This window comes from Myxocyprinus asiaticus, chromosome 43 (assembly GCF_019703515.2).
Source record: "Myxocyprinus asiaticus isolate MX2 ecotype Aquarium Trade chromosome 43, UBuf_Myxa_2, whole genome shotgun sequence".
Lineage (NCBI taxonomy): Eukaryota > Metazoa > Chordata > Actinopteri > Cypriniformes > Catostomidae > Myxocyprinus > Myxocyprinus asiaticus.
In genome coordinates this window covers 27,935,182-27,959,064 of record NC_059386.1, presented here as the reverse complement: position 1 = coordinate 27,959,064, position 23,883 = coordinate 27,935,182, and the positions used below count along the sequence as shown (strand labels likewise).

General features: G+C 36.7%; 1 protein-coding gene across 3 annotated transcripts; it reads left to right on the top strand.

The window, feature by feature from the left end:
* The first annotated feature begins 1,625 nt into the window (after window positions 1-1,625).
* Window positions 1,626-22,680, top strand: LOC127433751 (remodeling and spacing factor 1-like). Of its 3 annotated transcripts, none has more exons than XM_051685923.1 (16): window positions 1,626-2,047; window positions 5,825-5,916; window positions 7,726-7,818; window positions 8,380-8,585; window positions 8,700-8,848; window positions 8,989-11,336; window positions 11,506-11,802; window positions 11,887-11,991; window positions 12,087-12,166; window positions 12,361-12,415; window positions 13,445-13,557; window positions 13,642-13,709; window positions 13,803-14,013; window positions 14,109-14,344; window positions 15,690-15,869; window positions 19,734-22,680. In XM_051685923.1, exons 1-16 carry the CDS (start codon window positions 1,774-1,776, stop codon window positions 20,267-20,269), a joined length of 5,043 nt encoding a protein of 1,680 aa, XP_051541883.1. In that variant the 5' UTR covers window positions 1,626-1,773; the 3' UTR covers window positions 20,270-22,680. The 3 variants fall into 3 exon arrangements, with proteins under 3 accessions (XP_051541883.1, XP_051541884.1, XP_051541885.1); XM_051685924.1 differs by having other exon boundaries at window positions 1,627-2,047; window positions 8,992-11,336; XM_051685925.1 differs by having other exon boundaries at window positions 1,628-2,047; window positions 11,539-11,802.
* The last annotated feature ends 1,203 nt before the right edge of the window (window positions 22,681-23,883 follow it).

The following is a 23,883-nucleotide window of genomic DNA, read 5'->3' as shown; positions in this document are numbered from 1 at the left end:
CTTTGAAAATAGCATGGGCATCTGTTTTATTAATATTAGCAGGCACATTTTTTTTACTGTCCAGTGTTAAAGGAATAGTTCACCCAAAAATAAAAATTCACTCATCGTTTGCTCACACTAATGCCATCCCAGATGTGTATGATTTACTTTAATCTGCCACCTTCCAAAGCAAGTGAATGGTGACCAGAACTTTGAAGCTCCAAAAATCACATAAAGGTAGAAAATTCTTATCTTAAGAAGCAATATGATGAGAGTGGGTCAGAAACAGATCAATATTGAAGTTCTTTTTTTACTGTAAATCTCCATTTTTACTTTCACTTTCTTTCACATTTTGAAAGTTAAAGTGGAGATTTATGGAAAAAAGGATTTAAATATTGATCTGATCTCACCCACACCTATCATATCGCTTTTGGAGATATGGAATTAACCACTGGAGTCTTACGGATTACTTTTTTGCTGCCTTTATGTGATTTTTGGAATGTAAAAATAAAAAAAATCTTGTTTATATATATGTTTAGCAGAAGAAAGAAAGTCATATACATCAGGGATGGCATGAGGGTAAATAAATGATGAGAGAATTTTCATTTTGGGGTGAACTATCCCTTTAAAGCAGAGAAAATGTGGTTCATCTCTTAATTTGATGTTGGCTGTAAAGTTTGACACAATGAAGGAGACTGTGTGCTCAGTGTCATGTTACCACTGTTGCTGTGACCATTTTATAAGCCATCTTGCTTAAGGGTTCATTCATCACAGTTGTTTTTTTTTTTTTTTTTTTTTTTGCTCTTTCTTTCAGATATTAACCTTTAAAGGGTAATTTATACTAGTTTACTCTTTCTTTTCTTTCTCACTTTTTTCTTTTTCTTTCTTTCTGTCAGATATTGGCCTTTAGAGGCTCATTCATGATAGTTTATTCTTTCTCACTTTCTCTTTTCTTTCATTCTTTTTTTACTTTCTCACTTTCCTTTTTCTCTCTTTTAGATATTGGACTTTAAATGTTAATTCATGATCGTTTATTCTTTATTTCCTTTTTTCTCACTTTTCTTTTCTTTCATTTTGTAAGATAATAGCTTTTAAAGGTTCAGTCATGATAGTTTATTCTTTCTTTCTCTCTCTCTTTCTGCACGTGTCTGCTACTGCTGGCTTACCTCCATTGTATTGTATCTATTAACATCAATTATATCAATAAAATTGTCTTTTATATATAATTATTTCTTGTTGCATTCTCACTTTCACTCTTTCTTTTTTCTGTCAGATATTGGCCTTTATGGGTGCTTTCATGTGTCTCTTTTGCTGGTTTGTTTACATCAGTTGTATTCTATCTATTAACCCTTTCAGACCCTGCATTCAATTGAATAAACATCACTTTTCTCTGTGTTTTTAAAATGGTTTTGTCGTTTTGGTCCACCAAAATAACAAAGAATTATAAAATGATATGCTGCTAAGTCAAACTATGATCATTATATCATCATCGTTACTTTTTGACAAAAAGAAAAAAATCTTGCTTTGAAATCAACCATGGCGGCATGTGACACAAGGCAAAAAATATAGAACCAATGTTAAGACTGCATTTAGAGTAGAAATAAAGCGTGGTTATATGTTTTGTGTCCCTGGAACATAATTGAACATAAATGGAACATAACTCTCTTTCTGTATTGTTTTTTTTATTTATTTTTTTTAGTTTGTTTACATGTGTTGTGTGTAAGGAGCTGGTTGTGTTTCTATCTATTAAATGTTCTTTCTCTGTAGACGACCTCTCTCTCAGTCTGTCTGCTGATGGTTTGTTTACATCAGTTGTGCGTCTCTGCCGCAAAGGCTGTTGGTCCATGTGGCTGCCATAGTCGCAGCGGTGCATTGTGGGGAGGTTGTGGTCCTCCAGCGGCTCGGTTTGGAATTATGTCTGCCTCGGAGGCAGCGAACGGTTCTTCCTCGGGTTTGTGCCCGAGCTTCGCTGTCATCTGCTCGTTCCTGGAGCGCTATGGAGCTCTGCTGGACCTGCCGGAGGTGTCGTTCCCGATGCTGGAGCGCGGTCTGCAGGACAGCAGCGCGGGTGAGCCGCTCCTCCATTGTTGCTCTCCAAGCGCTTCACATGCAATTTACTCGCATCCTTTACGGGCCGCTCGGTGCTCCAGTGGCGAGTGTTTGTGTTTATGTCGCAATTTGTGTATCTAATGCGCCGTTTCTTCCAGTGATTTTGGCGTTTTGCTGGACTGAGTGTTTTATTCCAATTTATCTGCACATCACAGAGCAAAGATACACATTGCCGCTTTACCTGCCTTTATATGTCACGCTTTGAATGAGGAAAATAACTTGTGTCAAAAGTTAAGCACGAGTGTGTCGAGAGGAATTAAATATTAATGTTAATTTTGAGTTAAATAATAATTTGGCACGAATTAGTGTGATGTTAGCAGTGCGCATGCGTAGAACGTGTAAACTTCCTGCTCGCGCTGCTGCTGGGAGGGAGCAATGAAAATATCAGATTATTTTGATTGTCAAACTTCAGGGAAAGTAAACAATAGTCAATAAATTTGTAGTCTAAAATGGTTTTAAACTGTATTATGCACTATAAGTTCGTTCGGCATTTATACGTTGAAGTGAAGCATGGAAATGTGGAAAATTTAGATAAATATGTTCATACTTGTATACATACATTTACCACGGTAAACATAGTTTCTGCCAAAATATCATAGTTATTGTTATTACAATAAAACCATAAGTTAATATAGAATATATTTCACACAGTGTAAGGAGCTTTCAGAATCTTATTATAAAACCATTATTTTGTTATTTTGTTCGCTTTCTAATGTTGGTTAATATTAAAGAGATAGTTGAACCAAAAATGAAAATTCTGTCATTATTTACACACCCTCGTGTTGTCCCAAACCCGTATGACTTTCTTCAATAAAACACAAAAGTAGATGTTTGGCAGAATGTTTGTCTCAGTCACCATTCACTTCCATTGTCAGGGCTCGACATTAAGCATTGCCATGTGCTTGTCCTTCAGAGAAGTAAATTGATCGTACACTTGTCCATGTAAAAAAAAAGTTACTTAAGAAAAAAGAACATATAAGTAATAGTTACATGCTCAAGTAAGATGTCAAAGTTTCTGTTGTTTTCTTAAATTACAACAGAAATGTAAACTGTGCTGGGTAGGGAAGGAGGCTATTGTCATATGGTAGTTATATACTGTTCTGTTTGGTATTCAAATAAAAAAAAAAAAAAGCCTCCTTCACCACCATTTACAGCAGGGGTGCTCACTGTTACAGCAAAATCTGCCATGCATAAAATATACATTATCACAATACCAAAATATCCCAAAACAAATAATAACACAAACTAATTTACTGTTTATGTAAGAATTGTTTCAAGTTCTCAAGTAATTATTCAAGACAAGTAAACAGCCAGTAATAAAATAACAATAAAAATGAATAGAAATAAATGAAAAATAACAGAAAAAAATACAAATGAAGAAAACAGCTTTAAATGTTTTTAACAGCAGTATTCAAGTATGAAACATTCAGAATGAAATGCGACTACTACTGGTCTTCACTGTATGATTATAATAAATTAATATTTTTTAAAGCCACTAAAGTTATCCAGCCAAGAGCAGTGAGTGGTTTTCTCGTTTTCTTGTTATAGTTGTTTGATTAATATTAAAGACACACAGCAGCAGGTCTATTAGGTTACATTTACACTTATAAATCCGCTTTTGTTCTGTTTACATTCACTTCAGACATAACTCTCTGTGTTTACATGAGAACCTCACCAAAATGGACATTTTGGCGGAATTTGTAAATGTTTTTGACCATTCAGGCACAAATACACGTTACCAAGAGCATTCTGGCTTGTTCTGCACACACACATAAACCACCTGTCAGTCAATATCTAACAGCGTGCAGTTATTACTAGATCGCTAGCGAATTATAAAATTACGTGCTCTAGATTATTTTCAACAGCAGAATAAGAATATAAACTTTGTAATAAGTGACACAGGACTAGGCTATATCACATATATAGGCTTTTTGTTGTTGTTGTTGTTGTTTATGTTTTAATCAGGCTACTTGTCCGGTCAGGCAAGTTAAATTCTCTTTCAACAGCCCTTATAAAAATCCACTTTTTTTCCCAGACAAGCATTAATGTCGAGCCATGAACTATAAATCGATTAAAAAAACTATTGGCCGATTAATTGGTTATCTGCCTTTTCCACAACCTTAGATATCAGTCCACCTCTAACATATACATATGAATATGCACGTCAGAATCTGCCTATATATCTACACTTAAATATTTACCATAGTAACCATAGTTGTCATCAAAGTTATTGTTCCCACTATAAAACTGTAGTACCTTTAAATGATAGTTCACCCAAAAACTATTTGATTTTTAAATTGTGTTAGCATCAGTCACCATTTACTTTCATAGCATCTTTTTTTTCTGTAAAATGTAAAAAATATTACTATTACTATGACAGGCACAGACATAGAGGATACAAGAGTTCAAAATAAATAAAATCCCAGATGCAGTTTATTGTGCAAACAAAATCCCAATAATAACCAGAAAAAAATAAAGATTTGGTGCATAACACAGGACTTTTAACTATAAACAAGCCTGAAATTCTTATTTTGAAATGACTGTGACTAGCCTGTTACAATGCTCTGTAGTTAAAGCTGAAGTATGTAATTTCTACGCCACTAGTGCCACCAAACGGAATTGCAAAAATAAACAAAGTTTTCAAAACAGCTTTCTGAATACGCCGCCCCCCCCTTTGCGGTTGGTCAGACAAAGAGATAGACCCACCCCCAACTCACACCATTGGTTGAGTAATGTTGTTGGGGCTGGTCTTAGTGGGTATCTCGAAACAAACAGAGCAATATTCATAGTGCAACAGAGACACAGTGTTTACAGTTTTCAAGAAAATTAACCTATGAATGGCTTTCTTATAGTTGTCTCTACATATTAAGGTGGGATACGAGAAAGTATTTTAACACAGTAAACGTTACATACTTCAGCTTTTAAGTATTTACCAATTTAAGCCTTTAATAGCCTTCACCAGATTAAGGACTTTTTATATATATTCCTCCAGATGAGGTTTTTCAATATTGTTCACAAGATATAAAGTTGGAGACACGATATATGTGCTGACATGACATGTTTCCATATAATCAAATGTTTCTGTGCATGCCCTTGCTTTAATTTAGAACACTTGATTTTCTAAAATATATATATATATATATATATATATATATATATATATATATATATATATATATATATATATATATTCATTGGTGTGAGAATAAAAATATGGATGAATATTGTCAATGATGAAAGAGTTTGATACATCTAATCCCCAATGAGGTGTCAGTGATTGTTTTTATTTCATCTCTAGAGGCTGGTGTTATACTGTAGAACCGGACACAGAGGAACAAGGTGGAATTTAACAAAAAACAACTATCGGCATAGATTTTTTGCGATAACTGATAGTTTTAAAAAGCAACTATCGGCACCGATTAATCAGTAAAACCGAGATATTGGGCTACCTCTAGTATATATACTTCATTGAGGCACAAAGAGAACTGCCAGCTACAGTAACAACAGCAATTAATGAACATACACTCAGTGCAGTTATTTTCAGTGCAAACTTAATGCACATACATGAATAATTAGACAACAGAAGAATTACATTTATTCAAAATCATTACCATTTTGTCACTTTCTGTTTCCCTAAACCTCAATATTACATATACAAGCATGTCTCAAAGACAGTTGTTTGAATTTAAATTGTGCTTCATGTTTGCATTAATCTCTAAATACTTGATGTCCCCAGTTCCTAAACTCCTTGTGGACCTTCACGTGAAGTTACTGAGGAAAATTGGCAAGTCTGTGTCTGCAGATAGATGGGAGAAGAATCTCATTAAGGTAAGGCAATCTCATTAACCAAACTTTCAACATCAAACATACACATTAAATGACTTATGTTCTGAGTGTACGTGATCCATTTATCTTTAACAAACAATGTCAAAAAGAACTGTGAATTATCAATTATTTGAATGCAAATGATTGAATATATGAATCGCTGTGAGATCATCAAAGAGCCATTAACTTTAAGTAAATATCAGTCTCATCAGTAGGGCTGAATTATTAGTTGATGTTATCGACAATGTTGTTGTCGAATAGTCGTTTGATCTCATTTAATGTAACATGAGATCACATTAAACTCTAATGATGGTGCGAGAGCAGCACTGCAGTTCGTGCCTGACTGAGGAGAGGAAGAATTACACAGCTCACAGTCCAGATGCACTCTAAACTTTCCAAAGAGCTTCAGGTAATGTAGATCGCAAAATATGAGGGAATTATAATGCAAAAATACAAAATAAGTAAATACAGAAACACTCTCGTTGTGGAATAAGTGGAGCTGGAGCTGGAGCTGTCGCTCCGCTGAAGCAAAACTTGCATGTCGAGCGTCTTTAATGGAAACACTCCGGCGTTACATCTTAAATGCAGTTATATTTAATGCGTTATAGCTTTAATAAAGTTCAAATAATACAGAAGTAGGTCATGTAAATAACTACGAACTCCAAAACTGGCATTTCTCTGTGCGGTCAGTGCTTCTTCTATGAGTTGTGTGAATGTCCCGATCTAAGGTGGATAGACTGAAACTGCACCCAGTTGATGCACACACTGTCGCGGGGACGGTCATCCCTCGAGCGAGCACGCTTGCTGCAGCTAGGTTATAACGTGATGTCTCGCTACTTATTGAACCATAATATATGTCACTGTGCATTTCTTATCATGAAGAAAATTGGCTATATGCAGCTTTATTAATAAGAGAGAGTTTGTTTTTTTTTTTTTTTTGTGAATTAAAGATGGATTGAAGTGAACAGGAAGGTGAGAGAGAGGGTAGTCTTTGCCCCATTATACACTGCAACAAAATACATTTTTGATTTGTTGTTGTTTTGGCTTGTTTTCCAATATAAATATCTAAAACTCCTTTAAAACAACGTACATTTACTTTCGCAGCTATACCGCAGAAGAAAAAATTGTTATCTGAGAATGTTGAATATAATATTAAAAATACAAATATTTTAAAATATCTAAAAATCCTTTAAAAAGATGCATTCACCTGAGAAGCAGCATATAAGATATTTAGACTTGCTTTTAGAGAATAGATCTTGAATATAAGTATATTGTGTCTTCACTGCACTCGCAGAAGTATAACCAAGTGAAAAAAATACACTTATATACAAAATACACTTATATTTAAGATACATTCTCTTAAAGCAAGTCTAAATATCTTATATGTTGCTTCTCCAGTAAATGTATCTTGTTTTATGGATTTTTAGACAATTTTAAATGGAAAACAAGACAAAAACACTTGATAACAATAGGATTTGTTGCAGTGAATTTCTTTACTGAATTAAACTTAATAAAAAGCATATTTTCCCTTTAATTCAGTGAGTGTAATTTAGAGGTATTTTTAAAAGATGATTTTGTCCTCTTTATTGTTAGCAAACACGTTTAATACAACCTTTTATTTCAGGGCACAAGCTGAATAATCGGTTAAGAGCTAATGATTAATCGTTGCAATAATCGCAGAATAGTCGAATAATTGTTCTAATAATAATTAGATTAATCGATTATCAAAATAATCGTTTGTTGCAGCCCTACTCATCAGTTTGTCTAGGTTAGCTGTTTAATATTTGATGACTTTATTACTCTGTGCTGTAGATCTGTCAGGAGTTTAACACCACATGGGCATGGGAACTGGAAAAGAAGGGTTATCGGGAGATGACAGTGGAGTGCAAGACAGGCATATTGAAGGTAAGACAGGAAGAAACCTAGTTATCTTCCTTACAGGAAAATCAGTTGATGTTACACCATTGGGTTACATTGCATTGGGATGTCAAATCTATGTTTAAACATTGCAGCAAACGTTGCAAGCTGTTTTGTAAAGTTCATTATCAAGTGATTTTTGTTTCTGGGTAGATGACAAATAACGTGTCCATTGACTTCTTGTTTTTTCACAATCAAGATTTGAGTTTAAAATGTATATGACTGTATAAGGGAAAGTGTATATTTAATGCCCGATTTCTTATACGTTTTTCACTATTTTAAAACACCTTTTTGCCATTACTAGTTCTTTTTAAATGGCCCTGCGGTGTGACAACTGAAATTTCAAAAGTACAAATATTCCATGTATTTTCTAAATAAATAATAAGATCACAAAAAGTTGCATGCATAATAATTATAAAGAATTAGCACAATGCTGTTTAAAAAGTACTAGAGCAAAGCATTTCACATCGTAGGACCGAGATGCCAACTACCTTTTTATATTTTTATTAACATGTTATGATAATATCATGTTTTTTGTTTTTACAAAAGTACTTGTGTGAATGCCAGTTTGATGACAACGTGAAGTTTAAGACTGCTATCAATGAAGAGGACCCAGATAAAATGCGTCTCCAGCCCATTGGCAGAGACAAAGATGGCCTTATGTACTGGTTCCAACTGGACCAAGACCAAAATGTGAGGGTCTATGTGGAAGAACAAGATGATCTGGATGGGTCGTCCTGGAAGTGTGTAGTAAGGTAGGCCTTCTACTATCAGTTTCCAGTTGAATTAAATGTACTTATTCACAAAACACTAATAGCAGATTCACTCACATCATTTTCTTGAAAATAATTTTTTATTTTCCAACGCAGAAATAGAGACGACCTGGCTCAGATCCTTGGGCTGTTGAAGACTCATATCGATCCAGCACTCTTGGTGAAGAAGGATCAAGAAGAGGGCTCATCTAGTAATAGTCCACACCCAGACAGTGAGGAGAACAAGAAAAAAGAGGGAGCTGAAGGTATGGCAGATAGATATGCAAAAGAATGTAAACAATAAAGAAGTAATAGTATTTTATTAGCATTTACTCAACTTAGGTTGAGTTTGGTCTCCGTGTTGAAATGATTTTCATTTGACCTTTATTGTGTTTTTTGCTTCAAGAAGAAATCAAAGATGAGAAGTCATCTGTTTCATCCATATCTGATAATAAGGACACCACAGATGCTTTGCCAACAAAAAAGGACACTAAGGTGGAGGAAGAGCAGCAAAAACAATCAGAGACACCAAACAGCGCTGCCGTTGTTATCAGACCAATCAAAGAAGAGCCACAGAATGAGGAGGAGAAAGGCAAAGACCCATCGACACCCTCACAGAATGCAGAACAGACAGAGCAGATTAAGAGAAAAACTGCAGAAGAGACTCAGAGAGCCTTAAAAAATGACCATCAAGCTAAAATCCCCCTGAAAAAGCGAGAGATGAAACTAGATGAAGACTTTGACAGCAGTATTGTGAGTGGCACCGTCACAGTACGAAATGCACCTGTTGCTCCAGTGAAAGAATCACAGACATGTTATGATGACAGCAGATTAAGTGGTGATAAGATAAACGGCCATGTTACCCATCCTAAAAAAACGGAGAGTGAACCACAAAAAGGGTCTAAAAGTTTTCGAAGAGAAACAGCAGAGAATGATTTGGAAAATCTGTCTTGTGTGTCTGAGGAATCCAAAGAGGGAAAAAAAGAGGGCAAGGCAGATCAAACTGAGAAGGAGATGAACAGGAATGACAACAGATCAACTGCTGAAGAACAGATGGAAGTGGACAAGCCTGGAGAATCCTGTGCAGCAGAAGAGAACAATGAAAAATTAGAAGCTTCTCAACTTCACGAGAAGACCCATGTACAACAACAGGCCTCAACAGTCATCAAGCACTCAGAAAATAAACCTGGTGCTGAAGTTGAAACTGAAGATAAAAAAGCTCACAATAGTAAAAGTATGGATGTTAAAGAACTCAACACAACAACACCACCTGAACGGCAAAAGAAAGATCCCCCAAAAGAAAAGTCAGACAAAGATCTCCCACAAGGTGAGTCAAAGACAGAACTCCTACAAGAAGCGTCAAAGAAATATCACCCAAGTGAAGAGTCAAAGAAAGATCTCCCAGAAGAAAATCAAAAATTTCCCAAAGACTCCAATAAAGACCATGAAAAAAATGATCCATCTCAACCAACGACAACTACTTCCAAAGAGACTGAAAAATCTCCCACTGCGATGGAGACAGAACTGATCCAGCCCTCTAAAGAGTCCTCTACCCATGAAACAATCAAACCACATTCAGACACTGAAAAGTCTCGGAACGCATCCAGAAGTCCAGAAGAAACTAAACCTCATCACAGCTCTGCGGACAAAACCACAGAAAAAAAGCTTGATCGTACAGAACCTGAAACAGCTGCCATTGGTTTGAAAGCTGCAATACAGTCTATGCCTAAAAGAGACAAACTCTCAACCAGTGAAGCTGCTGCCTCTAAATCTTCTGAAGATACAGAAAAAGCAAAGTCCTCCATCCATGAACATGAACGGTCCACCTCCCCTAAATTGGCTCCTGGGAAGCTTGACAGTTCTTCTCTTTCTGATTCAACCAGTAAGGTATATACATCAAAAACAACAGAGAAATCAGATTGTGAAGAAGCACCTGATACATCTAAAATGGATAAAAAAGAGAATTCTGAAACTACTAAAGATGAATGTGAGAAAATGGACACCAGTGAAGAAGCAAATAGCTCTAAAAAATCGAACGCAATATCTGTTACTAAAGAATCAGTCAAAGAGGTTAAAGCTACAAAACAACCTAATGAATCCAACATTTCTGAGAAACCTGACAAGGATCCATATTCAGAGGAAGGGAACAAGGATAAGGCAATGGAAGTTGATTCAGAGACCACTAAAGCTGATGAAGTTCAGTCAGTCATTGAGGAGGGATGTGGGACTAGAAAAGAAGACAAAAACAAATCAGATGTTTCTCCAGATCAAGACACAATCTCAAACAAAAAATGTAAGACGGACACAACTTCTGAGGAAGGCAAGGCTTCCAGAAAAGAGTCAAAGAAAGGTGACGTTCAGAAAGAGAGTGACGCTACTGAAACCAGAATTCCAAAAGGGCTTTCTAAGGACAAGGTTAAGCCAGAAGAGAAACAAGAAGAAAAGAAAAATGTGGAAGGCCTACGTCTTAAAATCAAGATCCCAGCTCACAGACGGAAGGCAGAGCTCCTGAGAGAGGAGGCCAAGGGAGACTCGGAGTCAGAGACGACTGAAGGCAGATGCTTGAGAAGATCTCCCAGAATCTGCAGACCCACCGCAAAAGTAGTGGAGATCCAGGACAGGAGGGCGGAGCGGAAGCAGACGACTCCAGTGTTGGAGAAGGAAAAGGAGGAAAACGAGAAGGAAAAAGAGGAAGAGGAGGCTGTACAGAAGAAACCGAGGAAAACTGAGTCGGATGGCCAAACTAAACAAAGGGTTTGTGCCTTTATTATTATTTATTATTATTAATTAATGATCGCCAGTTCAACAAGACTGATTAATCAGCCAAATGTTGAGATTATCTTGAGATTATTGAGATTTATTTTTTTTCTTATATGTTGCAGTGTAATTGATTGTTGTAACCTAAAAAAATCTTTGAAATTAGAAGCCATACATAATGCTACGCATTATACAACAGGGCGGGAGACGTCGAAGACGGACACAATGGTCTCGCATGAGACGTAAAAAGAAAGGTTCTGACGATGATTATGAGGAGAGTGAGAGTGAGGAAGAGGAGACGGAAGAGGATGACAGTGACGAAGACTATAAGGTGGTGAAGACCAGAAAGAAAAGGAGAAACCGAGAGCGAAATAGCTCTGATTCCTCTACCTCTTCATCAGATGGTGATGAACCCAATGATGATCCCTGTAAACACTGTGGCCTTCCCAATCAACCAGAACTGGTATGCCTATGTTCCAAAAAATAGCTTTACCATCATCTCCTTTTTTGTAGTGCTGTCTCTGATCTCTCATATCTGTCCTTTTAGATACTCCTGTGTGATTCCTGTGATAGCGGATACCACACTGCCTGTCTGCGGCCTCCTCTCATGATCATTCCAGATGGGGAATGGTTCTGCCCTCCCTGTCAGCATGTGAGTGAATGCAGAAATCATGATTTCCTGACTGAAATTGCTCTGTCCGGAATCTGTAGTTATTCAGGTAGTGATGCTGTTTATTTCTATCACAGAAGCAACTTTGCGACAGGCTCGAAGAACAGTTGCTGAACCTGGATGCCGCACTGAAAAAGAAAGAACGTGCAGAACGAAGGTGATTAAAGAGGAAATGATGTTTGTGCCAACACAATGAGTCAAACTTTAATTTGTCATAAGCAGTTGACAAAAATTGCCAGAATATCTCCAGTTACCCACTTAGTGTGTTGCCAATTACAAATTTGGCCAGTGCAAGAGGGTGAATACCGGCTTTTAATAAGATATGATGTTGTTTGTATTTTTTCCTAACAGGAAAGAGCGACTGGTGTATGTTGGCATCAGCTTGGAGAACATCATTACACCTTCTGTAAGTGCCTGCAATGCTTCATGACATATTTATCATGAATATTAAAGGGGTAGTTCACCCAAAAATGATAATTCTCTCATGATTTACTCACCCTCATGCCATTCCAGATTTCTATGACTTCTGCAAAACACAAACAAAGATTTGTATAAGAATATTTCAGCTCTGTAGGTCCATACAATACAAGTGAGTGGTGGCCAGAACTTTGAAGGTTCAGAAAGCACATGAAGGCAGCATAAATGTAATCCATATGACTCCAGTGGTGAAATCCATTTCTTCAGAAGCAATTTGATAGGTGTGGGTGAGAAACAGATCAATATTTAAGTTCTTTTTTACTACAAATCTTCACTTTCACATTCTTCACATTAATTTTGTTTTTGGCAATTCTCATTTATCGTGCATATTGCCACCTACTGGGCAGGGAGGAGAATTTATGGTAAAAAAGGACTTAAATATTGATTTGTTTCTCACCCACACCTATCATATCGCTTCTGAAGACATGGAATAATTTTATGCTGCCTTTATGTGCTTTTTGGAGTTTCAAAGATCTGGCCACCATTCACTTGCATTGTATGGATCTACAGAGCTGAAATAGTCTTCTAAAAATCTTTGTTGGTGTTCAGCAGAAGAAAGAACGTCAAACACATTTGGGATGGTATGAGGGTGAGTAAATGATGAGAGAACATTTTTTGATGAACTTTCCCTTTAATATTAGGAATGGCTAAAATAAATAGATCCTTAAAGTGAATGAGATCATACTTTTTGATCCTAAAACTGGATCCAAATTTACACCAGATCAAGGAGCATTAAAAGCCACCTGCACTGTTAACATCTGCTGCCATGAAGCTGAAATATTATTTAAAGATATAAAAATGGACTTGGTGAACTTAAATGATCAACCACATGAAACGTCTATTTTATCTTTGTGTCTTTGCTTGACATTTAAAACCAATATTTGAAGTTATCTTATTTTCTGACGTAGGTGATTATCTTACACCTCTGTAAGCTCAAAGTTTGTGTATTTTTTTTAAGGTTGAAGTGGAGGAAGAAAAGGAAGAGGAGGTGGTAAAAGAGAAAAAGGAGGTGAAGAAAAGCAAAACTTGGGGACGGAGATCAACAAGGGCAAAGAAATACATAAGCTACAGGTACATCATCTGCCGGCTGTATTTACCAAATTTTTATTCTCTGACATCTTAGTTACTGTATATATGTATTATACTTTTTCTTAGATTTGATGAGTTTGATGAAGCCATCGAAGAGGCAATTGAGGAAGACATCAAAGAGGCTGAGGGAGGAGGTAGAGGAACATTTACAACGTGCTAGTGTTATTCATGTTGATGTTTGAGCCTGAATGTGGTGGTTTAGACAAATGTCATGTGACGTTATACAGGAGCAGGTCGGGGGAAGGACATGGCAAACATCACAGGCCACAGAGGAAAGGACATGTCCACCATCCTACAAGAGGATGGGAAGGAGAACGGCCGGCCACGACGACCCAACCCAAGTCAGAAACGGAAAAAGCGCCGGCGTCTCAACGATCTGGACAGCGACAGCACAGCGGATGAGGAGGAAAGCGAGGACGAGTTCCGTCTCAGCAACAGGTAACATAAAACAGTCGTGGTAACCAGCGTTTACTTCCTACAAAAAAATCTCACAGTTCCCCAGTGACACACGCTCTGCTCTGATTGGTCACCAGTTCAGAGGAGGAGGAGTTTGTGGTTACTGATAATGATGGAGAAAGTGAAGCAGAAGGTCCGTCTAAAGAGGACAGCGACTTTGGGAGTGATGGTGATGACCCACGGACAAAACCCAGACGGAAGGCAATCCGAAGTCGATGCAGAAGACAACCGCCACGTAGGAGACGCAAACCCAGAGGATACTCAGATGATGAGGAGCTGGAAACTGATGAAGAGGAGGATGAGGAAGAGATAGGTGAGGATTTCACGTTTGACTTTATGCCACTTTCCGCTAATGGGGTACATATTGGTTTCCATATATACTTTTTTTTAAAGCAATAGAGCTGTTCAGACATAATGTCAATTTGTTGGCGAACCCGGAAGGCTAATTCGCCATGGGTTACCTCTGGATTTTCCTATGAGTTTTTATAATGGACGTTTTGGTTTAGAACATAAATTACAGTATTGATGCTGACTACCAACCCTAGAGTCACGAGTTCGAATCCAGGGCGTGCTGAGTGACTCCAGCCAGGTCTCCTAAGCAACCAAATTGGCCTGGTTGCTAGGGAGGGTAGAGTCACATAGGGTAACCTCCTCGTGGTCGCGATTAGGGGTTCTCGCTCTCAATAGGGCGCGAGGTAAGTTGTGCACGTATCGTGGAGAGTAGCATGAGCCTCCATGTGCTGTGAGTCTCCGCGGTGTCATGCACAGCAAGCCACGTGATAAGACGCACGGATTGACTGTCTCAAAAGCGGAGGCAACTGAGACTTGTCCTCCACCACCCGGATTGAGGTGAGTAACCGTGCCACCATAAGGACCTGCTAAGTAGTGGGAATTGGCCATTCCAAATTGGGAGAATAGGGGATAAAAGAAAAAAGAAAGAAAAAAAGAACATAAATTACACACTTTCGTAACTCAAACGTGGATTTTGGAAAATCCTGAGAGAACCCATGGTGAATTCCCTTCCGTGTTTTTGGACTAGAACCGTAGCAGCTCTATAAAGGGGCAATTTTACCAAAGTTATTGTAAGAAAAATGATCTAACAAATATTTATACCTTAAATATTAAATAATATAAATTATATATTTTACTTAATTTAGATATTAAATTAATTTAATATTTATATTAAAATGTTATTTAATATTAAATGGATATAAATATGTAATTTAGGTATAATATGTACACAAATATTTACTTTGTAAGAAGTATAAGTTTCTCAGTAACTACAAGCAACGTCTGATTCCGAACTAGTCAGCTTCTACTGAGTAATAGCCTAATTTTAATTAAATCTGCAACCCTGCTACCCATTTTGACATAGATTTTTTTTTATTTGATAAATTTTAATTTCCATTTGTATGCAATGTATATTGCGAGAAATAACAAAATCATACAAATCAGGGTTTTAAACTGTATTGAGACATCTCAAATTTTGGCAACAGGGTTGAAAATATTTCAAACCTCATATAAAAACATGACAAATAAAACAACCCATTTTTTTATATTATAATATGTATATGAAGTATATATTATATGCTGAGGTGGATGAACAACATTTTCTGAAGGTTAAGCACTGTATTCTGATGGTGTATATTTGTGCACAGTGACGGAAGGTTCTAGTGAATTCAGTGACAGCGATCTGGACATCCGCTGTCGGCGGTCTCATAGGAGCCGTAAGCAGCAGGTGAATTACTGCGAAAGCTCTGATTCCGACGGCTCGCAGGCCAGCACCAACAGAGACAAAAAGAAGATGCGCAGACACCTTTCCAGCTCTGACAGTGAAGGTCAGTCTCATTTACTACTTGTTTAAATCTAATAAACTTTAACATTGTTTATAAAGAGAAATTCATATTCACAGAATATGGCTGAATTGTTATATATAACCCTGACATTATAAATAACTGTTATATCACCATAATCTTCAATAATATTGCTGTATCACCTTAACTTGAAATCAGTCCTCTGACACAGTATAACCCAAACCTGGTTGATATGAGGATTTTAAATAATAAAACAGTGAAGATGATTAACATTAGACCAATATGGGGTTTTCATGCCAAAACTGATATCTAGAGAATAGGGTGGCCGTTATACTGATATATACAGGTGCATCTCAATAAATTAGAATGTCGTAGAAAAGATCATTTATTTCAGTAATTCAACTCAAATTGTGAAACTTGTGTATTAAATAAATTCAATGCACACAGACTGAAGTAGTTTAAGTCTTTGGTTCTTTTAATTGTGATGATTTTGGCTCACATTTAACAAAAACCCACCAATTCACTATCTCAACAAATTAGAATACATCATAAGACCAATAAAAAAAACATTTTTAGTGAATTGTTGGCCTTCTGGAAAGTACGTTCATTTACTGTATATGTACTCAATACTTGGTAGGGGCTCCTTTTGCTTTAATTACTGCCTCAATTCGGCGTGGCATGGAGGTGATCAGTTTGTGGCACTGCTGAGGTGGTATGGAAGCCCAGGTTTCTTTGACAGTGGCCTTCAGCTCATCTGCATTTTTTGGTCTCTTGTTTCTCATTTTCCTCTTGACAATACCCCATAGATTCTCTATGGGGTTCAGGTCTTATGAGTTTGCTGGCCAGTCAAGCACACCAACACCATGGTCATTTAACCAACTTTTGGTGCTTTTGGCAGTGTGGGCAGGTGCCAAATCCTGCTGGAAAATGAAATCAGCATCTTTAAAAAGCTGGTCAGCAGAAGGAAGCATGAAGTGCTCCACAATTTCTTGGTAAATGGGTGCAGTGACTTTGCTTTTCAAAAAACACAATGGACCAACACCAGCAGATGACATTGCACCCCAAATCATCACAGACTGTGGAAATTTAACACTGGACTTCAAGCAACTTGGGCTATGAGCTTCTCCACCCTTCCTCCAGACTCTAGGACCTTGGTTTCCAAATGAAATACAAAACTTGCTCTCATCTGAAAAGAGGACTTTGGAACACTGGGCAACAGTCCAGTTCTTCTTCTCCTTAGCCCAGGTAAGACGCCTCTGACGTTGTCTGTGGTTCAGGAGTGGCTTAACAAGAGGAATACTGTAGCCAAATTCCTTGACATGTCTGTGTGTGGTGGCTCTTGAGGCCTTGACCCCAGCCTCAGTCCATTCCTTGTGAAGTTCACCCAAATTCTTGAATCGATTTTGCTGGACAATCATAAGGCTGCGGTTCTCTCGGTTGGTTGTGCATCTTTTTCTTCAACACTTTTTCCTTCCACTCAACTTTCTGTTAACATGCTTGGATACAGCACTCTGTGAACAGCCAACTTCTTTGGCAATGAATGTTTGTGGCTTACCCTCCTTGTGAAGGGTGTCAATGATTGTCTTCTGGACAACTGTCAGATCAGCAGTCTTCCCCATGATTGTGTAGCCTAGTGAACCAAACTGAGAGACCATTTTGAAGGCTCAGGAAACCTTTGCAGGTGTTTTGAGTTGATTAGCTGATTGGCATGTCACCATATTCTAATTTTTTGAGAGAGTGAATTGGTGGGTTTTTGTTAAATGTGAGCCAAAATCATCACAATTAAAAGAACCAAAGACTTAAACTACTTCAGCCTGTGTGCATTGAATTTATTTAATACACGAGTTTCACAATTTGAGTTGAATTACTGAAATAAATGAACTTTTCCACGACATTCTAATTTATTGAGATGCACCTGTACATAATACAATTTAATAACTGTGAATGAATGTTAAAATTGCTGAAATGAAATGTACTTTGAATTTCAAACAATATTTACTCAAAATTCACAAAAAAATGAAAACAATTGGTTTATTATCAATGAACTGACACAATGAGGAGCTAACATTTCTGTTAATCGGATAAGTGTACACATTTATCGAATGTGGCGAATAAACCTTAAAACAATTAAATATGGGCCAGTTAATTGGTCATTTGCAACCCAAGCTGGAGAAAGAATTGCCATTGGCTAGTACACTTTTTGTTTTACTCGCCAGACTTTTGAATACTTGTTAGCGTTATGCAACTGAAAAAGATATTAAGTAAACAGAGAAAGGGGCATCTTCACATATATAAATCATTCATATATAGTTTGCGAGATATATTATTTAAATCACATTTTAGCTTTTTTTTAAAGTACAAATTTCGCAATCTGTAAATGTATATGATGTCATGAAATTGTATTTATAGTAATGATACATGCTGTTGTCACTGTTTAAAAATGTCATATACATTTTTAGCAAAACGTTCACAAGGTTGGAACATAATGAAAATAGAATTCCACATATAACAATAATTGTATTATAAAAATAATAGTTTAAGTGCTAATATATAAAAAGTACTATGTAAAAACATTAGGTTTTGTAAAAACCCCTGTATAGATGCTGCAAGAGCCTATTTGTCAAATTCTTCCATATTTACAATATTTGTTGAAGTTAAAATATTTCATAATGTATGATTGGAACTTTAAATATTTACATGTACACATTTATTACACTTACTACATTTTATTACAAGTTTGTTTATATGCACTTGTACGATTTACAAGTATTTACATTGATATGGATAACAAGCGCTAAAACTGTGCTGTCACTTTAAGAGAACCGGCAGCTCCGGGAGCAAATGTTTACAGTTGAATCAGCGCACATTAACGAGAGGTTGCATGTTGTTTTTTCCCTCATCCGTGCAATGTATGATTAGAATTAATGTTTATTTTTAACTTTTCGAGCAACTGACTGTACATTACAAAAAAGGATATTAAAAGAGACATGAAATGAAAATGGAGTGTGTGAATCTCTTCTTTGGACACAAAATACACAGAATGAGCCAAAAGGAAATTATTACTTGCATAATGTGTATTGACTTGTACAAATATTTATTGTAAAAGTTCTCAAATTCAAATCTACAAGCTCTCGAGTTTTGCAACACTTTTACCTTCTAGTAGACATCCAACAGGTGCATTACTGGTCTGTAGCCATGCTGTAAAATGGAGAATGTTGAGAAAACAGTCTTTGGAAAAGTTTAAGCAAAATCAGAGTTGACGTAGTTAAATAAAATGTAAATGTAACTGGCATATCACGGCTCAACTAAAGCGATGGTGACAGCACAATCACGACACCTAAGGACCCACTGCAGCCAAATAAGGTAAATTTCCTTCAGAGTGCACGCTCACGAGACACAGCACGCAGTAAAAGACAAGGCTGAATTCAGCTTCTTAAACGGCAGCTTTTTATTCAGTACAGGGATCGCTGTGCTAGAGGTCTGCACGGGCCTTAAAATGAAACCCGACCCGTACCTGAGACCGTGTGGCCTGACCCTACCCAGCCCAAAGGATTACATCAGATTACTTGAAAAACAGACCCAAACCCGGCCCGAAACCCGTAGGTTCTCGGGTCCCGTCGGGCCTGGGTCGGGTTGCAGACCTCTACGCTGTGCTTAAGTTCTTCACCACTACACAACTCAATCACTGGAGAATGAAATCTGAACATTTACTAGCCAGTGGCTGAAAACAGACAAATTTTATTTGCATATGCGAGTGATTTACTCGCAATGTAGAGGGCTGACTAGTAAGTAGAGATCATCCTTTTTGCATGTAGGTTTCACTTTCAGTGGTTCAAAAAGGTTTGATGTTTGCTGTCATAATGACTTTTTTGTGTCTTTGTCCTCCAGTTACTTTCCAATACGCTGACTCTGATGAAGAAGAGAGGAAGCCTATGAAGAAAAGGGCGGACTCATCCGAGGAAGAATCCAGGAAGCAGCACAGACGTCTGTCTCTTAAACGCCGGAGAGAATCTGAGGAAGACGACAACGACGACGATGATGATTCAGATGAATCCGAGGAAGAGCCCCGGCCTGTCCGCAAGCGTGTAAACCGCATTGATTCTGACAACGACAGTGAGAGTGAGGAGGAGGTGAAGAAGAGCCCAGTTGAGAAAGAGCAGGAAGAGACCATTGCCAAAGGGCCCAGTCCCCTGGACTACAACTTGGTGGAGCTTCCTCCCACTAATGGACAGAGACCAGTGAAGAGTTTGGAAGGTGTCATTCCACGCCTTGGGGTGGGGGTGGGGCCTAAAAATGCCAACGCCCCAACAGCTGTAACTATAGCGCCAAATGGCATAGAGATGGCCCCGCAGGAAGAAGATGAAGATGACCTTTTGGGTGTTACAGACCTTGTAGATTATGTCTGCAACAGTGAACAGTTGTAGGACTTTTTTCTTTATCTGTAAAACCATTTTTCTTTTTCTTTTTTTCAAAACTTCCTCCCCCCCCTTCCTGCACTGTCAGAATCCTCCATGTATGATCTTGACGTCTTCTGGATCATGACAAACACACGGTCCCCATTAGACATGTCTGCAGAAGAAACCAGGGACAGAATGCTGCAGTCCTGTTTGAATCCTGGCCTCAGTGGCACGATAATAGCTGTAAATATTTTACTGAGTAAAAGTATCAAGGGAAGGAGAAACTTCTAAGAGACTCTCTGAGATATTCCTTTTAAAGTATCTTTTTCTTTGTGTTTGATAAGAGGGATCTCTCTCAAACAAACCAACCCTCTCTGGAAACAACCTTTAAAACCTCTTTTTACACTAATATCTTAGCCATGCTCATTTACAGATCACAAGTCAGATGTTGAGTCATTGAGTTTTTCTTATTTGTTGAGTTTGTGTGAGATGTGATGATCTTCACTGCTGTCAGTTGCACATTTCTGCGAGAGAACTGAAAGTGGGTGGAGTCAATGGGAAGCAGGTGGAGCTGGAGACTGAATGTGGGTGGGGTTAGTGTGGAGGGACCGTTGTGTAAGATGAGACAAACCACATTTCAGTGAAGTTCCGCACTAGATATTTGCAATAAAGTGCAAATCTCTTTAACATTATGTTCCACTCTGAGGCCATTTTTAAACTCATCTTTTGTAATCTAATTGGAGAGAAAGTTTAATTTCTACCGATTGGTTTCAGAGTGTCATTTGGTGGAGAAAAGTTTTTAAGTGATGTCATGATAAGCTTTGTTTTGTTATACAATATTTATTACTGAAATTGTAATTTGTAACTGAAATTATTCCTTGATCAGACAGCTGCTTCTTTCATTAGACCAAAAGTAATGGATTTCTGAAATTCCTAAAATATTTCTAAGAAATGTCTAATAGTAAAAATTTGTCTCATTTTCTGATGCCAACATTCAAAAATCATGTCAAATTCAGTTATGTTGAGTCTGATTTCTGTATTTCTTTTGTTGATTTGTAAAATTTTAACATCTGTTTTGATTAAGTTCAAACACTATTCACTCTGGCAGCTTTTTGATGCATCAAATGCCAAATATTCAGCTGAAAGATGATTATTTTCTAAGGACTCTTACCCACAAATATGTGCCATTTGTTTCTTTGAGAGAATCTTTGCATCAAGACATTTAATCCTCTAGTGCTGTTCATCTCATTTTTTTTAGTGCAGATATTTAATCAAAGGGATTCTTCTTTTGCCATCAGTCCTGCTTGTGTCTGTTCCACTGCTCTATGTCTGTATAAATATATTAATATAACCATTTTAATATTTTGCTTTTTTGATACATGCTAATTATGTTGACATGAATTATGTTTATTTTTCCATCAATTATGAAGCAATACATTTTTCTTGGAAGACACACAAGAAGAGATTCTGAATCCTCTATTTTTAAGGACAGAAGTTCATGTTGTTGGTGACATTAAAATGATTTTAAACCTTCTGAGAGCAGCATGATGTGGAGAGAGCACCAGACTGGTGAGAACGAGAGAGAGAGACCCCTCTGCTACAGGCACAATGAAATGACATGGTATAATCTTGCATTATCCTTGTGTGTATATCTGTAGTTTTTCTGTAACATATTAGAAGCATTTTTAAATCATTTAGACAATATATAGCAGTCCTTTTACGATTGCAGCTGTTTATAATTTGTTTTTGTTTTTTTTGTAGGTATATTTTGTACCTCTTCAAAGTGGGTTAGGGTTTGTCTATCTGTCATTTTCATCAATGCATTTGGTTTTGTTTCTTTGAGGGTTTTCAGCCTCTCTGTCCCATTTACCACTGATTGCTAAAACATTTCCAAAAATCTGTTCTTGGAGGGGAAAGCATTTGACCTGATTCCCAACAAACATGGATGTCAGCATTGATCAGCAAAAGCTATGTAAAAATGTCTTGTAAAATAATGTGTATGTTTGGCATGCACATGTCTTTTAGTCAATTTTTTTTTTTTTTTTTTTATCTTGCAGAATTAGGCCATGGAGTTTGGAGAATATATTCCTAATTTTCTCAGATGAGAATTCGGGACCCCTTTACAAAGGGCATTTCTAACAGTATTGGGCCAATGTAGAATTATTGTTATATTTTAAAAACAAAGGTACAGACAGCATTACGAGACACTATATATTTGTATTTGTCATCACATTTTGTTTAATTTGATGAGGGATTCCAGCACCAGTGTTTTAAGATATTTGACAGCAGATGGACAGACGTCGTCTGATTTTAGCTTTTAGAAACGCCCTTTGTGTTCGTCTGTTCCTCTTTTGGATGTTTTTGGTAACGGTATTGTAATTTCTTTCATATGATTTACAATCTTGTACATTTGTCATAATAAAATGAAATCTGTGGAATGACTGTGTAATGATTTTATAAGCACACTGAGATCCCCTATCTTTTCACTTGTAGAGTTTTATATGGTCTGGTTTCATCACACCGTTTTGAATCATAAATTGTTACTTTAATTTTAAGATTCCAAACTGTTAAATGTGGTGCTTTCAAAACATTTTGTTTTAGCAGCCCGTCAAGCCCTACACAGCAAAATTGGCTCGACCAATAGTGTGAGTTTGGGGCGGGACTATCTGCTGGTATAACCAATGGAAGACGGGAAGCTTTCTGTAGTCTTGAGGTGAATTTGGCGCTGCAGTTCATGTGTTGACCGTATGGTGGCAGTCGCGTCACATCCTTGTAGTTCAATCTACAGTCACAACAGAAAAGCTGATTTCGGGTAGTTTTTTTGAAACTGGTAAACTATCCAGCTTTGTTTCGGAAAATCCATTTCTTGAGTATTCAACTTTCTTACTGATTCCCAAGTAGACATTAGAAACACTTTACAATAAGGTTACATTAACATAGTTAACAAAATTAGTTAACATGAGCTAACAATGAACAACACTTATTAAGCATTTATTAATCTTGTTTAATGTCAATTTCAACATAATACGTAATACATTTTTTAAATTAAAAGTTGTATATGTTAGCATTCGTTAATGCACTATGAACTATATATATATATATATATATATATATATATATATATATATATATATATATATATATTGTTAATTGTTTGTTCATGATACCAAATGCATTAACTAATGTTAACGAATGGAACCTTATTGTAAAGTGTCACCCGGACATTTGTCAAAAGGGTGATTATCAAAATATGGTAACAAACATGTCCCTTGACTTTCAGTCATGAGAAAGATGTCAAATAGTCAAGAAACCCAATTTATAACCTAACCTTTTATTAAATTATGTGTACTGTTTTTTTGTTTGTTTGTTTTACACATTTTTTAGAAAATAAATGTTGATTTGTCAGTTGTCTGAAAAAATCCTTTCATTTCAATGACATTTACAGTTATTTATGTTTGTTTGTTTGTTTGTTTTTTTACTCATTTTGTTTTTGCATTAGTGCAAGACCTAACAAGTTTGCAAAAAGCTAAACAAGATAAGTAATTAATAATTTAAATATTTTAAAAGAATGTGTGTCCCTTGATTTAATCTAATTGGCTTTATCAATGTTAAAAACTTGTATTTTGAAAATACTAAAAGTT